Source organism: Balaenoptera borealis (genome assembly GCF_965194805.1).
Source record: "Balaenoptera borealis genome assembly, chromosome: 21".
In the NCBI taxonomy this organism is placed as follows: Eukaryota; Metazoa; Chordata; class Mammalia; order Artiodactyla; family Balaenopteridae; genus Balaenoptera; species Balaenoptera borealis.
The window spans coordinates 30841187-30857689 of record NC_138880.1 but is presented as its reverse complement, the minus strand read 5'-3'; the positions used below and the strand labels follow the sequence as shown (position 1 = coordinate 30857689).

The 16503-nt window shown below is 44.5% G+C and overlaps 1 protein-coding gene across 15 annotated transcripts in view; it reads right to left on the bottom strand.

Moving 5' to 3' along the window:
* MCPH1 (microcephalin 1) overlaps positions 1 to 16503 on the bottom strand; it is a 345817-nt gene that overhangs the window by 320286 nt on the left and 9028 nt on the right. For 14 of the 15 annotated variants that reach the window (XM_082375234.1, XM_082375230.1, XM_082375232.1 and 11 more), the window contains exon 4: positions 1808 to 1895. In XM_082375234.1, coding sequence (XP_082231360.1) covers positions 1808 to 1895 — 88 coding nt within the window. Of the gene's footprint in view, positions 1 to 1807; positions 1901 to 16503 lie in introns of those variants that run through there. The other variant, XM_082375228.1, reaches the window with a different exon arrangement.

The following is a 16503-nucleotide window of genomic DNA, read 5'->3' as shown; positions in this document are numbered from 1 at the left end:
AACAGGGGCAGGTGACCAGCAGGCGCTCTGTGGGCTCGGAAGCACCGCCACGTGGGGTTCTGGGGTCTTCGCGAGAGGCCGGCTGCCCGCACTTCTGCAGTATGTTAGCAAGGGCCAAGTACTATAACAAGGAAAAAGCAGGCCGGGGGCTCAGGACGGCTGGCATGGTGGGAAGGACCTGCCACTGTAGACAGAGGAGTGAGCCGGTGCTTAGTGAGAAAGGACCAGCAGTACAAAGCCCTGTGGAAGTCAGAGAACCGTCTGTGGATGGATGGGGGGAAGTGTGTTCCAGACAGAGGGACAGACAATGCAATGGCTCTAAAACACAGACAAACGTGGTATGTTTGAAGAACAGCAAGCAAGAGGGTCAGGCTGGCAGCAGAGTGAGGGGAGCGAAGCAGAGACCCTCCCCAAAGACCAAAAGAATAAGGTCTGGAGTCAGGTTTAACCTGCAACTGCATTTGGAGAAAGGAAGGAAAGGGAATGCTTGTAGGGACTAATAAAACCTTAAGTGGTGAAGGGTATGAGCAGACATTATTAATGCTTCAGATTAGGAAAAATTTAAAAGATGAATAATATCCAGCAGTGGTCAGTGTTAAGAAAAAGTACCCTTGTACACTGTTGGTGGAACTCTAAGTCCCTTTCTAGATATTCCGCTTACAGAAATAAACTCAAATACATCACACAGACAACATACTTAGTAAAACTCGTCAATGATCTAAGGGTGCATGAATCCAAGCCACATTCACTCTGTTTAACACAAAGCAGAAGGAAGTGGAGCCGCGTACACACACTGATATGAAAACACACGGTTAAGTGAAGGAGAAAAAGCAACCCACCAAACAGTACACGTAACGTAGTAGAACCTCGTTCACTCAAAGCACATGTACTGAAGACCACCTGATCAGCAAGGACCCAAGTCAAACTGAAAACTGCTTATTTTGAGAGAAGGGAAATTAGGAGCGATATGCCTGATCTGTGTTCACTCAACGTATTACCAGCTGCTGCTGGTCTATCACAGAGTCATGAGACGCTCCATTTCACTACCGTCCGACACAATCTGGACGGAGACAAGTGAGTTTCCATCACTGCACAGGTGCGTTCCAGCTTGTCCGAGATGAAATGTGATGGAGACACAGGATTGACTATTTCAGAAAGCTTGGAGACATCCACGGGAATGTCTTCCCTAATCGACAGCTCTCCTCTGCCTCACTCAGTGTGGAGAAAGTCTGTAAATCTTCTCTCCAACAGGGATTCTCACGTGACAACAAAGTGACTGATGTGTCACAGTGAACAGTTTACCCTCAGATACAGAAATCAATTAAAACTTTCAAATAATAAAAAACCAAAAGGGTTGTGGTTCAAATGTGAACCAGACCTCAAAGGAAAGCAGCATCTTTATATTTGCACAGATTTTCTGTAATAAATAACTGTGCACACTTGGCTATTTCTGCCTCAGACTTTTGAGATTTTCCAGCCAAACAGATCAAATGTATTTTACTACAGACGTTAACAACCTGAATCCTGAAGTAGTTACCAGAGCACCTGAAAGGATGCTGGTTTCTTGGCAACTTTTAGTTCTCCTTTGGACAAGCACTCTCTTCCATTTATCACAAACTACATCAAAGCATTCATGGGATAAAGTAAGCTCTATAACTCATTAAAAAATGCTGTGTGAGAAGAATAATACCATCAATAGCAATATTCAGACAACTCTTGAACATACTTCTAAAAGTTTTATTTTCTAGGAAGAAAAAAATGAATAAATTGATGATTGCCAGAGTCCACATTGAAGTCCTGTACTTACTTTTTTTTTCATTAGGCTTGGTAGGTGTTCACTGGGATTAGCTGCAGGGAACAGCGATTCATCAATGTGCACTCCAGCTGTCCTGCATCTGTGTGATCAAAACAAACGGTAATGGGCATGTTCCTATTAGAGTCACACAACATTAAATCTGCACACGTGTCAGTTAGCAATGAAAGAAATCCCTACACAGGTCATTCTAACAGACATGTCCTTTAAAATAAGTACATTTATTACCAAACACAAAAGGCAATAAAAATTCAATTTTCCAAAACCTTCTCTATTTGGTGTTTTTGAGTGTAAGAGCAGAAGAGAAGTGAGAGGCAGGTACAGGAAGTACAATTTTTATGCAATAATGTGAGACATGAAACACTCCAAAATGGTCACTGTGTGGCACTCATGAAGCACACGCTATTCAAGGCACAACTTAAGAGTAAACAGGCCATAAAATGAATAATCTAGAGCTAGAAGGGTCCTAAAGAAATTGAGGCCAGAAAGCCTATCTAACCTCCAAAACCAAGTTCTCCTTCCTGTGTGTTTCTGTCAAGGCACCACCATCACCTGGAGACCTAGCTCTGCGGTCCCAGCGACCCTGAGCTGTACCTCCTGCTTCCACAGCCCGTCTGTCCTCACATCTGCCATTTCCCCTCCCGCATCGCCCTTCACCTCCCTACCTGCCTTGGGAATCCCTCGACCATTACCCACTTCTAAGCACTCAGCTGCTCAAATCTAAACAATTACAATGCTTTTCTAAATGATCTCCTTCCCTACGGTTTCTCCTCTTCTGATTCATTCATATAATACTGAAACATTCATCTTAAAACATTTTATTCATCTCTCCATAACCCAGATCAATCACTCCCATGTTTACAAAATCATGTCACCAATCTAAGTCTTTTTAAAATAAGGCCCCTAACCCCGTCTCCAACTATATTTCATAAGACTATTACTGTTCAACATTTAGTACACAAATAATAGCTGAAAATATAATAAAATACAGTGCAATAAAAAAAGAATGAGGCAAATCCATCCCTAATGATATAGAAAGGTCTCTAAAATAAGAATGAAATGTGCATGTGTATGGTATTGTACAGTGAAGTATTTCTCACTTTAAGAAAAGTCTGGAAGATGACACACCAAAATGTCAACAGCACTCAACAGCTGTGAATCTCAAAGTGTGAACACAGAAGACGCCTGATGCGAGGTCAAAGCTACTGCTATCATGATAAGCATACATCCCCTGCCTGTTCCACCCCTCACCCTCAAGAGCACACGGTGGAGCTGAAGCTGCATGACGTGGGTCACCCCCACACGCCAGATGCAGAAGCGGATGTTAGAAGATGTTAGAATGCAACTGTCTTCTATTAAGCCAGACGTGAAAGAAATTGTCAAAAATGTAAAAAAAAAGAAGGCAGCACAATTATTGGGACAAGAGAAGAGCCGCAAGGTGGAGCACAAGCCAGACGGCGCAGGTGACAGGACAGGGTCACGAAAGGCTGCAGGTCAGAGGCCACCACCAGGCTGAATCGGATAAGGACGCAGACGTGGGAGGACGCAGGTCTTCTGTCTGGAGGAGGAGCAGAGACGAAAGCACAGCGAAGTGAAGAGGGTGATAATTTCGGGAAAACATCCAGCACTCGGCGTGAGTGAAGTGAATGAACAGGAGTCAGGAGACAGTGGCAAAGATGACACCCTCGTCCTGAGGGCTCCCGGGCCCGAGAAGGTGTCAGGGGCCCTGGACAGGTGCCTCTGAGGGACGAGTTCCAGGACAGGGACACCAAGACCAGCCAGGGCTAGTGGGGTAGGAGACGCCAAAGATTTCAGCAACGCTGTGGGGCTGGGCTGGGGACCCATAACTGAGCAACACTTCGGAATAAAAACAGCGCACGCCTGACCTCTGGTTAGATCTGATGGGCTGAGCACATGTCTCTCTCCTCCCTCCGCCAAACCCCAATCAAATGACAGTAAAAGAAAACAAAGGGACACAAACCAACAGAAGTAAAGAGTAGGTAAGAGAGAATCTGGGGGATTGAGAAACTAACAGGAAACCCCAGCCTTGCAGCTGGGGGTGGTGGGTCGACCAGAAGGGTCCGGATTCCTCTCCTCGCACCTCAAGGGAGGCCAGGGTGGGTCTGAAGAGCAGCAGCTCTACTCCTAACCGCTGCACCCCACTCGCTCCTCCAGCGGAGCAGAGGTGATGGGTTCTGTTCTCAGATGCCGCGGACCGAAGACACACTGGACTAAGGATACCAGGTCCAGCTCCGGCAGGACAAAGATGTGCAGGAAACGAAATGTATTTGTGGTGCATTTTCAGATTCAGCTAAAACCACTTTCACAGTCATAATAATGTCAATAAAACTACTGATTTAATTGATCGCGTACACTGGAATAATGAGAGGATTAACAATCACGGGGAGGGGGGTGTGGAGAGTATATGCACGCGGTAAATGCATGTACATGGGGACATCGGGGTGTGTCCCCCAAAGGCAGCTAGTTGGAAAGCTAAAGTCTCACCTCCACACCAAAAAGTCATTAGACAACATCAAAAACGAACATCAAGGCAGCGGTGGAGCCACAGTAATGAGGAATCCGGAGGTAAGTCAGAGCTCTAGAAACAGCTGCAGGAGTGGAAAGGAGACACCTCCAGAGAACAGGAACTGGGACAAAAAGGGGCTAGTGTTTTCGCTGTGAGCCTTGTAAGACGAGCTGATTCTCCTCTCTGCGGTGTGTGTGGGACCCAGCTCTCCCTTCCTAACAGGACAGCAATGGGAAACTAAGCACCCTGATTCAAAGGGTTCTGGCTTACACAACAGGCAGGAAAACGGCACCACGGACCAAGACAGAAGATGGAGTTTAGAAGCGGTTAGGAATGAGTTCAGTTCTGGACGTATTTAAACCCCGATGACTCATCCAAGCAAATCCATCTAGCAGGCAACCCCTTACGTAGCTCTGACGCTTAGGGGATGTACTAGGATAAAGACAGATGTGGGTAAAATTCTAATCCCTCACCCAGGTCCTGAAGGAGCAGGTCTCTGTCCCAAAGCTTCCTTCTCTCACTAGACTCCAGCCACTGACCCTCCGGCGTTGTCCTGCCTCGGGCCGGACCTTCTGCCCCCAGGACACGGTCCCCCAGTTCAGGGAAAGACTGGCTCCTTTGCTGTCTTTTTTGCCTCAGCTCAGAGCTTCCCACCGACTCCAAGAGCCCCCTGGCCCCCCCAAAAGCGCTCTGCCCAAGCAGGGCAACCCACTCCAGGGGGCCTCCTGTGCCCTCCAGGGCCTTTACAAAACCTTTCTTGCACTTACGAAACTTGTCTTCCTCATTAAAAGTATGTTCCCGGGAGGCAGTAAATATGCCTGTCTAGTTAGAGCTGTAACCCCAATGACTGGCAGAGAGTAAGCACTCAAAAATATTTTCTGAATAATGAGTAGTTTGTAGAAAGACAAACACTGTTGAGCTCTTTATCTTACACCATACGTGTACATACACACCAAAAAGAAAAAGAAAAAAAAAAAAGAAGCTCAAAACAGATCATAGAACTAAACGCAAAAGCTAAACCTAAAGCTCCTAAAAGAAAATGCACGAAAAAATTCATGCTTCTGAAGCAGGCAAAGATATTCAGATAGGATGTTAAAACATAAAGCACAAAAGAAGAAAATGAAAAACTGGACTTCAACAAAACAAAAAATTTGTATAGTTTGAAAGACACAATAAAGAAAACAAAAGTCTCAGACTGAGAGAAAATAATTACAATATGTGAATCTGACCAAAGAAATTAGTATGTACAATATACAAAAATCACATACAACTCAATATTATGAAGACAAAAACCCAATTTAAAAAAAAAATGGGGCTTCCCTGGTGGTGCAGTGGTTAAGAAATCTGCCTGCCAATGCAGGGGACACGGGTTCGAGCCCTGGTCTGGGAAGATCCCACATGCCGCAGAGCAACTAAGCCCGTGCGCCACAACTACTGAGCCTGCGCGTCTGGAGCCTGTGCTCCGCAACGGGAGAGGCCGCAGCAGTCAGAGGCCCGCGCACCGCGATGAAGAATGGCCCCAGCTCGCCGCACCTGGAGAGAGCCCTCGCACAGAAACGAAGACCCAACACAGCCAAAAATAAATTAATTAATTAAAAAAAAAATACTTTAAAAAAAAAAATGGGCAAAAGATTTAAACCAAAGACAATACACAAAGATTCACTAAGCACATTATCTTATGTTCAGCACTGGACATCAGGAAAATATAATTAAAACCAGATGAGATCCTCACATTTATGGTTAACTGATTTTTGACAAGAGGGTCAAGACAAGTCCCTGGGGAAAGAACAACGTAAATCTTTTCAACAAATGGGGCTGGGACAACTGTGGGACAACCACATGAGAAAGAAGACATGAGACCCCGACCTCACACCGTACACAAAACTAATTCAAGATGGACAAAACCCTCAATGTAAGAGCTGAAACTATACAATTCTTAGAAAAGAGATAGTAAATCTTTGTGATCTTGGATCTGGTAATAGTTTCTTAAATGACACCAAAGCACAAGAAACAATCAAAAATAAATAAACTGGACTTCATCAAAATTAAAATCTTTCTGCGTCAAAGGAAACTGTAAAGGAAGTGTAAAGACAACCTACAGAATGGAAGAAAATATCTGCATATCGTATACAATGTGGATAAATGTGAGACAGCCATACAACGGAATACTGTTTGATCATAAGCAATGAAATTCTGACACAGGCTACAGTATGGATGGATCTTGAAAACATCAGGTCATGAGAAAGAAGCCAGGCCCAAAGATCACATACTGTATGATTCTGTTTACATGAAACATCCAGAACAGGCAAATCCACGGGGACAGAAAGTAGACCAGTGGCTACCTTGGGCTGGGCGGCACAGAGGGATCAGCGATGCAAAGGTTTTGTTCTGAGGTGACGAGAAAGCTTTCACCTGATCGTGGTCGTAGCTGCGCAGCTCTGTGAGTATGTTAAAAACCACTGAACTGTACACTGGCTGAATTTTATCCCAAAAAACCACTACCAAAAAAAAACCACAACACATGAATACCACTACACAGCCACTAGAAAAGCTAAAATTAAAGACTGACAAACTCCAAGTGCTGGTGAAGACTCGTGCCCTGATGGTAGGAACGTAAAGTGACACAACCGCCTTGGAAAACAGTCTGGGTAATGACCCAGGAGCAGGAAGATATACAAGGTCACACACATGACTGTTCATGGAACTTTACTGGTAACAATCAAAAATTGAAAACTACCCAAACGTCCATTAACAGGTGAATGGGTAAACAAACCGGTATATCCATGCACGAGAATACTATTCTGCTAGAAAAGAAAGGAAATTATCGATGGGGGGATGATGGATAAATCATGGATAAATCTCAACATGGATAAATCTCAAAAACATCACGTTAAACAAAAGAAGCCAGGCACAACATAATACACACCGGATGACTGCATTTATACGAGATGCTGGAACAGGCAAAGCTAATCAATACTGACAGAAACCAGGTGAGCGGGGAGTGTGGGCGGGGAAGCTGACTAAAAAGGGACACAAAGGAACCCCTGGGGTGATGAAAATGCTCTGTGTTTTGACTGTGATGGTGGTAACATGGGTATGTACCTTTGTCAAAGTTCAGTGAACTATATACCTAAAATGGAAATATTTCATCTTATGAAAATCATTTTTATAAAGTTGATTTTTTAAAAAACCAACTAATCACCGAAGCCTGTAGGAAGCCTACAGTTAAGAGCTGGGCAGAATTATGGATCTAATGAAAAAAGATGAGAAACGGGCAGCAAGGATGGAGAAGACCAGGGGAGAGAGGTTTCTTAAGGATGCCTCTTTTTTTAAAAAAAATCCTTTGATCACCAATTTTTACCTCAAGCAGTGTCTACCAGCTCCTCCCGCTCAGGAGAAATGTCACCCATTTCCCACTGTTATAAGCAACAAAATAGCCAAAAAGGGGTGGCCGGAAGCACCCGGATGGAAGACTCGGATGGGAAGACCTGGGATCATCCCATCATCACCAAGACGACGGGAAAGTTATAACCGGCAGCATCATGAGGCGCAGCCAGCTCCTGCAAAGCCTCACTCCAGCCTGGTGGGGAAGCAGTACCTTTCCCCCCACTGAACGACCGAGGAAACGGAGGCTCACACAAGACCATCTGCCCGAGTTTACAGAACCACCAGCCTCCTCTACTAGTCAGGAACCTGGAAAGGCTCGAGCCATCGGGCTGGAGGTGCGCCCGACCCCAGGCTCCCGACCACCCGCCCCCCACGGGGTAGGATGGAGCCTGGCGTGGACACACTCCCTGAACCCACTCGGTTGAACGTCGGTCCTTCCACGATACAAACATAACGTGCGCCCACACGCGGAGGAGAATACTGAAGCCTCTACCTCAAAAGCACGTTTATCAGGCACGCAATCAAAATCTACTGAATAAACAGAAAAAGCTCACCAGCTGCATTTCTGCTTTTCTTCAGAAATGTACAATGATGACATCATCCCCCCACCTAGTGGTTAAGAAGAGAAGAGTTTCAAGAGATGCCCCTAAAAGCAGGACGAGCCTTTCACCCGTTTTCTGGCTGCCACTCTCAGAGCCCTGGGCTCAGCCCAGCACGCGGGCCCTGCCCCGGGAAGTCCTGCCTGGGACCCGGGGCCGAGCGGCGGGAGCGGCGGGACCTGCGGCACTGCCCGCCCCGCCTGCTCGGGTCCGGCCACCCCGAGCCCGGTCAGCCAGTCATTCCGCACAAGGGTCTCGATGCCCAGCAGAAGGGCTGCGCGCCCAGGGGAGACGAAGGACCGGGGCAACTTTGAGGAGGCGCCAGGCTCCAAGCACACAGTCCTGACAGAGCGTTCAGGTCTCGTCCCCACCCCCACCAGCGGCGCAGGGGAGAAGGCGAGGGGCCACAGAAGTTGGGGGGCAGCGCTGCGGGCAGAGCACCGACCGCCGACGGCGCAGGCGGGGAGCAGCCGGCCCGGTGGGCGCCACAGCCCGCGGCCTGGATCTGCGCTCCAGGCTGCTGGCTGGAAAGCGACCAGAGGAGAGGCAGGACTGGACGAGGCCGTAAGGGGAGAAGAGGAGTTTCAGACCTGGGTTTGAGGGAGGGGCACCGGAGGGGAAACGCAGCAGCAGAGCACGGAGGAGCGCCGGCGGCCCCAGGAGCTGGTGCCGCGCCCCTGGGGCGCCTGCGCGATGCGCACGCAGCAGCAGGTCGGCCCCAGGCCCGGCCCGGTCCCCGTCCTCTCCCAGGAGCGGCTCGTCACTGTGCCCGCCGCTGCTCGCCGATCTTGGAACGAGAGCGGGTGTATGCCGGGGAGACCGGAGAGCTGGCGGCAGGAAACCTTCCAGCCCCGCCGCCGCTAGGCGCCTCCCGAGGGCTGCCTGGAGGCCTCGGTTCCCGCAGGCCCTCTGCTCTCCACCCGCAGCCCCGACTCCGCCCAGGCCGCGCGGACCCCCGCGGCCCCTCCGCCAGGCGCCCCCGGACGCCCACCCTGGGGCCTTTGGACTTGCCGGTAAAAGGCCGACCACCTCCGTCCTGAACCGTATCAGAGAACATGCTGGGGAAATAAAAACCTCTGGCACAAAGTAGGGACAATTTATGTGACTGGTGTGATGACCCGCCTTACTTTGTCAAATCCCAGTACACATGCCTTGGTCTATCACCAACACTGCTGTCAACAGTGAAATAAGGCTTTAAACCACGTACCCTGGCCAGCACGGCAGTGCAGACCCCCTGTAGAGTGGGGTGGGGGTGACTGCCTTCTCCGCCTCCCAAGTGCTGCATCAAATGCTGCGCAGACCAAGGGGCACCCAGGACAGCAAAGCAAGTGGCTGGTGCTCAAGGGGCCTTTCCCCCGCATGTGTCAAACCGCAAAACCGCTTCGCAATGCCATGTCACGAGCTGGCGGGAAACGCATCTTTGGGCTGGAATGGCAGGTGTCCGTGGGAACTCACTGACTCGTTTATACACGGATGGCTGCAGTAACAAATGCGTGGCACGGATACAGGTACGTATCACCAACTCTGCCCACAAGAAGGCGTGGGACCAGCACCCTTCGGCAATGAGCATGCCCACCACCCAGGTTTTGGACTCAAGTACTATTTTTCCACTAAAAGGAACCAACGCTCCTTGGAGAAAAGGCTGCATGCAGGGCCGGGAAAGAGAAAGTACAAGCTGAGCCTGGACTAAACTGTGCCAGAAGAGAAAAGAAGTGTTCAGGGAATGATGGAGAAATGATAAAATAATGACAATGACAAAAGTCAACTTGAACGGGCTACCACTGGCCAATGGAGGACAATTCAAACCTTAAAAGGAACAATGATAGTAACGGATTATAACCCACTGGATAAAGTACAGACACACACAGTGTGATGAGGGAGAGTTATTTACAGAGTGTGAAAGTCCCTCCATCAAAAGCCACACTAACTGCCAAGGGGGCACATTCACCCCAGTGGAGCGGCCTGGAAGGCACCACCATCACAGAGAGGGACCACCCATCACCAGTCCCAGGTCATCCCTGCAAGACGCAGAACTCGGATCATCTCACCAGGAAGCACCAGACAGTCCCCGACTCAGTCCCATTCATAGCCTTCAACAGCATCACAGGCAGGAAAGCCAAAGACAGGCCGAGGAAGGGCTCCGGGGGAGAAAGACGGGGAGATGCAACAACCGGACACAACGTGGGTTTCTGGAGTGGAGTCAATGGCCATCAAGTGTGTGACTGAACAGCCGGTGAGATCAGCGTGGACGGCCGCATTGTGGTTGTGCAAGGAAACATGCTTGTGTGTAGGAAGCACTAAAGGCAGGTGTGAGGGGCGGACTCTCAAACACGCAGGGATGTCACCTGAGAACTGTGTCCCCAGTTTTCTGTTTGTCTGTGACTGTTTAAAAAATGTAACTTCAACAACCTTCTCCAACTGAACTTAGAGGTGATGGTCAAGCTGACCTTCATTCCTTTCACCTTTATTTCTTCTTCATTCAATATGGAAATGTGTGTCCAAAGGAAACATCAGAATTTTATCAACTGCAGTTACAGTTGTCTGCTCTTAGAAAGAACACACCCAGAAATAACCCAACAAAACGGGATTCTAGTGACACCTAGTGACCTTATGTATTTCATGAAAGTTCACATCCTCAGTGGAAAACACGAGCAATGGTCTGCACAGGCAGTTAACGAAAGAAGAACGGATACATGACACAAAAAATAAAGGTCAGCTTGGCTGTTACCTCCAAGTTCTGTCAAAGGAAGTTCAAGCTCACTAAAAATCAAGGCAATGCAAATGAAATCAACTTTATCATTTCACCTACAAAGTAGGAAAGATTAAAAAGTCTGATAACTCACACTGCTAGAAAGAACGGAATTTGGCACATTCTTTCCAGAATGTAACTTGATAGCATCTATCAAAAGTTTAACTATGTAAGCCCTCTGAACCCAAAAGTCCATTTTTGGAATTTAAACCTATGGAAAGACTTATACCTCTGCAAGAAAGTAATGTACACAAAGGTTCAATGTTGCTCTATTTCTGATTGGAAAGAAAAAGAAGAAAGAAATGGAAAACTGCATACTCATTAATAGGAGATACTTTACATAAATTACTGGGTATCTATTACAAAAGACCAATATATGTTTTAAAAAATAAGATATACCTCTATGTAAAAACATGGAAAAATGTTCTCTCTTATACTGTTAACTAAAAAAGCATATTTGCGTTCCATGAAAAAAAAAACCTACCTATTTACTTGGATGTATATATATAAATGTGAGTGTATACATGCACGATTACACATTTTTTATATGCTCAGTAAAAAAGAATCTGAAACTATATACTCCAAATTCTCAATGGTAGGTTTCCCCCAACCGAGGGGAGTGCTGGAAGATAAGGCATAAGGTAGATTAAGTAGGGATTTTTCACTTTAAAAATAGCACACATTTAAATATAAATATATTTAATTCAAAAGAAAGTTTGTTTTCAAGATAGCAGAAGGAAATCTAAAAATCAGTAATTAATTGTATGTAATAGTTAAAATCTGATTGTGTTACAACAAACAATAAGAAGAAGAAAAGAATTTGTATTAAAAATGTGATTAAATTAAAGAGACCTTAAGAGATTGCCTTCGGGTACAGTTACACTTATTTTGTAGTTTCTATGAACCCCTTGAGCTAAGCAGCAGCAGAGATGAGAAAGGGGGTAAAGAGGAAGGAAATTAGGGAACAGACCAGCAAAGGAGCAGGATAGCAGGAGAAAAACTGTTGGTGAGAGGTCCCACGTCAGGACTGGCTGGAGGCCTCACTTCAGGACAGGAGTGCCCAGCTGTCAGGTTACATGTTTGCCCAAGCTTCTCCATTAACTTCAAGCTTTCAGTAAAGGTCTATTTTTCTGTACACACGTATCCATACAACATTTTACTTGTAGCTCTGATATGTCCTCTGTTCATCAGTTGTTGGGACAAATACTTCCTGAGCACCTACTATGTGTTAGGTGCTTAGTGGAAACACAACTACAGAAGATGACAAACACGGAGGTTGTGCGTACAGTCTACATCATAATGGAAAGACCAAATGCATGATTTGGTAGGTAGATAGACACACAAATGAACAAATAAGTTATACCAGCACAAAAGAGAGTAACAAAGGGGGCTCTACTATAGATGGGAGAACAGAGAGAGCACTTCAGGGAAGGTGACCCTGAAATGGGACACACATGAAGGAGCTAAGTCCAAAACAGGGTGAAGCAGAAGGAGAAGGAAGCAGAGTCAAAATGGCTGAAATAAAAAGCAGGTAAAGGAGGACCAACATACATATAATTTAAGCCCTTGAAGAAGAAAAGCAAAGCAATGGAACAGAGTAATACTTAAATCATCCAAGAAAAATTTTCAGAAATAAAGACCTGAATCTCTTGAAAAGGCCAATCTAGAAATAGAATGATCAATTGGATCAATTAGAGACACAGTAAGAAAAGACCATTAAACTTTAAAAGAAAAAAACCAAATCCTTACAGCCCCCAAGCAGAAAGAATAATTTACAAGGAGAAAAAAATTAGACTGGCACCAGATGCTTCAAAAAGAACATACTAAGTTCCACTGTGTTTACTCCCAACAAACCAAATCTCCCACAAATAAATACACTATAAACTATAAGCCACACATTCTGCAAATACCAAAAAAACCCTCCAACTACCAGAAGGCTTTGGAGGCTAGGGAAAACCAAAAACCAAAAAACAAAAACAAGCACATTTTGAAAGGAAGCAAAAAAAAAAAAAAAAATCTGGGGCTTTACCCTGAAGTAAAACATGACAATCTCTATGGCAGTGGTAGTGATGGGCAGCTGCTGTCTTGGCCAAAGGAACTGGAGATAAAGAGCCTGGGCAGCTAAGGCCACCAGGAAATGATGCAAGGATCCAGGAAGCAAAAAACCAGAGAAGGGGAACCTCAGATTCTGAGCATAAAAGTCCAAGTCCCTGGCTGACCCTGATCTACATGTCCATGGGGCAAACAAACACGCCTGCAGCTAAGGCTTGAACTGAGCAAACCCAAGCAATGCAAGCACAGGTTGTAAAATGACAGTCCCCAGTTTACAGCGAAACAATTCAACTGCTTGCTAAAACAAAATCAATACCCTTTGGCGTAACAGAAAAGAACCCAGAGTCTATATAACATTTACAATGCCCAAAATACAACCCAAAGTTGTTTTACGGAAGAGTCAGGAAAATGTGACACATGCTCAAGGAAAAAACAATCAACAGCCACCAGCCTCAAGATGCTGAAAGGACCAGACAAGGAATGGCTACAACTATCCTCCACCAGGGAATGGAAGGTACACTTGTAATGCAAGACAGGGAAAGCAAAGACAGGAAATCTCAGCTGAAAAACAAAACATACAAACACAAAAAAGAACCAAATGGAAATGTTCGAACTGAAATTCATTTAATTAATGGACTTAATGACAGAATGGAATTGATGGAAAAAAGAGTCAATGAAATTGAAGAAAGATCAACTTGGAGAGAAAAAAGATGACTGAAAAATAATAAACAAAAACCAGGGCATTAGGGACAAGTGGGAAAATTTCAAGAACTTTATCACCCAGGAGAGACCGGCAAACCATGGCCCGCAGGCCACCCGGCCCACCACAAGGTCTTGTAATAAAGTTTTACTGCAACACAGCCACACCCATTTGTTTGTTCTTCTCCAGGGCAGGGAGCAGCTGAATAAAGACCATGAGGCCCACAAAGCCTAAAATATTTACTATCTGCCCCTTTACAGAGAAACTTAGCCAATTCCTGATATGCAGCTAGAGTAGTACCAGAAAAATAGGCAGGAAAGATATGTGAAGAAACAACAGCCCAAACTAATCATGTTTTTAGAAAAAAAATGTATAACCTCATACGTTAAAAAACTCAGCAAAATCTTCACAGAATAAGTTAAAAAGCACCACACTTAGACACTGAAACTTCTGAAAACCAAAGATAAGGAGAAAAACTTGAAAGAAGCCAGAGAGAAAGGACACATTACTTACAACACAGAAATTATTTAAAAGACTACAGGCTTCTCATGAGATACCAGAGGACAGAAGACTCTGGGAAAACACCTTTAAGCAGTTGGGGGAAAAAAAAAACTGTCACCCTGCAATTCTATATCCATTGAGAATACTATTCACAAATGATGATGGAATAAGGACATTTTCAGATGGAGAAAACCATGGAAATCTACTGTCATCTGATTAAAAGAAATGCTAGACTGCCAGAACTGAAGGGAGAAATAAACAATTTAACAAAAACATTTGGAGACTTCAATACCCCAATTAGTAACGGATAGAAATGGGACTTCCCTGGTGGTGCAGTGGTTAAGAATCCACCTGCCAATGCAGGGGACACGGGCTTGAGCCCTGGTCAGGGAAGATCCCACAGGCACGGAGCAACTAAGCCCATGCGCCACAACTACTGAGCCTGCGCTCTAGAGCCCACGAGCCATAACTACTGAGCCCGTGCACCTAGAGCCCATGCGCCGCAGCAAGAGAAGCCACCGCAATGAGAAGCCTGTGCACTGCAATGAAGAGTAGCCCCCGCTCGCCACAACTAGGGAAAGCCCACGTGCAGCAACGAAGACCCAATGCAGCCAAAAATAAATAAATTAATTAATTAATTTAAAAAAAAAAGAACTAAACAGATCAAGAAACAAACAAGAAACTTAGAAAACAGTATAAACCAACTAGATCTAACAGACATCTATATATGGAACATTCCATCCACAACAGAATGAATACACATTCTTCTCAAGTGCACATACAACATTCTCTGGGCCAGATCAAATGTTAGGGCATAAAAACAAGTCTCAACTACTTTAAAAAAAAAAAAAAACTGAAATAATATATGTTCTCTACCCATAACAGAATGAAATTAGATACCAAAAACAGAATGAACTTTGGAAGACTCAGAAATATGTAGAAATTAAACAAGAAGTTACAAAATAACGAATGGGTCAAAGAAGAAATCACAAGAAAAAATGGTAAATACTTTGAAATAATTGAAAACAAAAATACAATATACCAAATTTCAAGAGATGCAGCTAGAGCAGTGCTTAGAAGGAAATTTATAACTATAAACACATATTAAAAAAGACTAAGGATTTCAAATGAATAATCTAATGTTCTACCTAAAGAAATAAGAGCAAACTGAACCCAAAACAAGCAGAAAGAAGGAAATAATAATTATAGTGGAAATTTAAAAAGCACAGAAAAACAATGGAGGAACATCAACAAACCAAAAGTTGGTTCTTTGACAAGATCAATGAAATTGACAAGCCTTTAGCTTAGACTGATCAAGACAAAAAGAGAAGTGATTACTAAAATCAAGAATGAATCACTACTGACCTTATCAAGATAAAAAGGATTATTACAGAATACTACAAACGAGTATATGCCAACAAATTAGACAACCTAGATGAAGTGAACAAATCCTAGAAAGGCACAAACTACTCAAACTGACTCAAGAAATAGAAAATGTGAATAAACCTATAACAAGAGTTTGAATTAGTAATCAATAACCTTCCCACAAAAACAAGCCCAGGCCCTGATGGCTTCACTGAAGTTCTACCAAATGCTTGAAGAATTAACATCAATTCTTACAAACTTCAAAAGACAGAAGAACACATCCCAACTCACTCTATGGTGCCAATACTGCCTGACACCAAAACCAGAAAACGTCATCACAAGTATGACCAATATCCCTTATGAATACAGATGCAAAAATAAAAGTAAATAAAAGTACTAGCAAATTGATCCAGCAATTAAAAAAAAAAAGTATACAACATAACCAAGCAGGATTTATCCCAGGAATGCAAGATTGGTTCACCATATAAAATCAATCAATCTAATACACCACATTAATGGAATGAATGAAAAAAACCACATGAATATTTCAATAATTGCAGAAAAAGAATTTGACAAAATCCAACATCCTTTAATGATAAACAAACTGAAACAAATAAAAAAAACTAGGAATAGAAGGAAACTTCCTCAACCTGACAAAGGGCATCTATAAAAAACAAAAAAATCCGAAGTTAACATCACACTTAATAGAGAAATACAGAAAGCTTTTCTCCGAAGACTGGGAGCAAGACAAGGATGGCTACTCTCACCACTTCTATTCAATGTCGTGCTGGAGATTATGGTCAGGGCAAT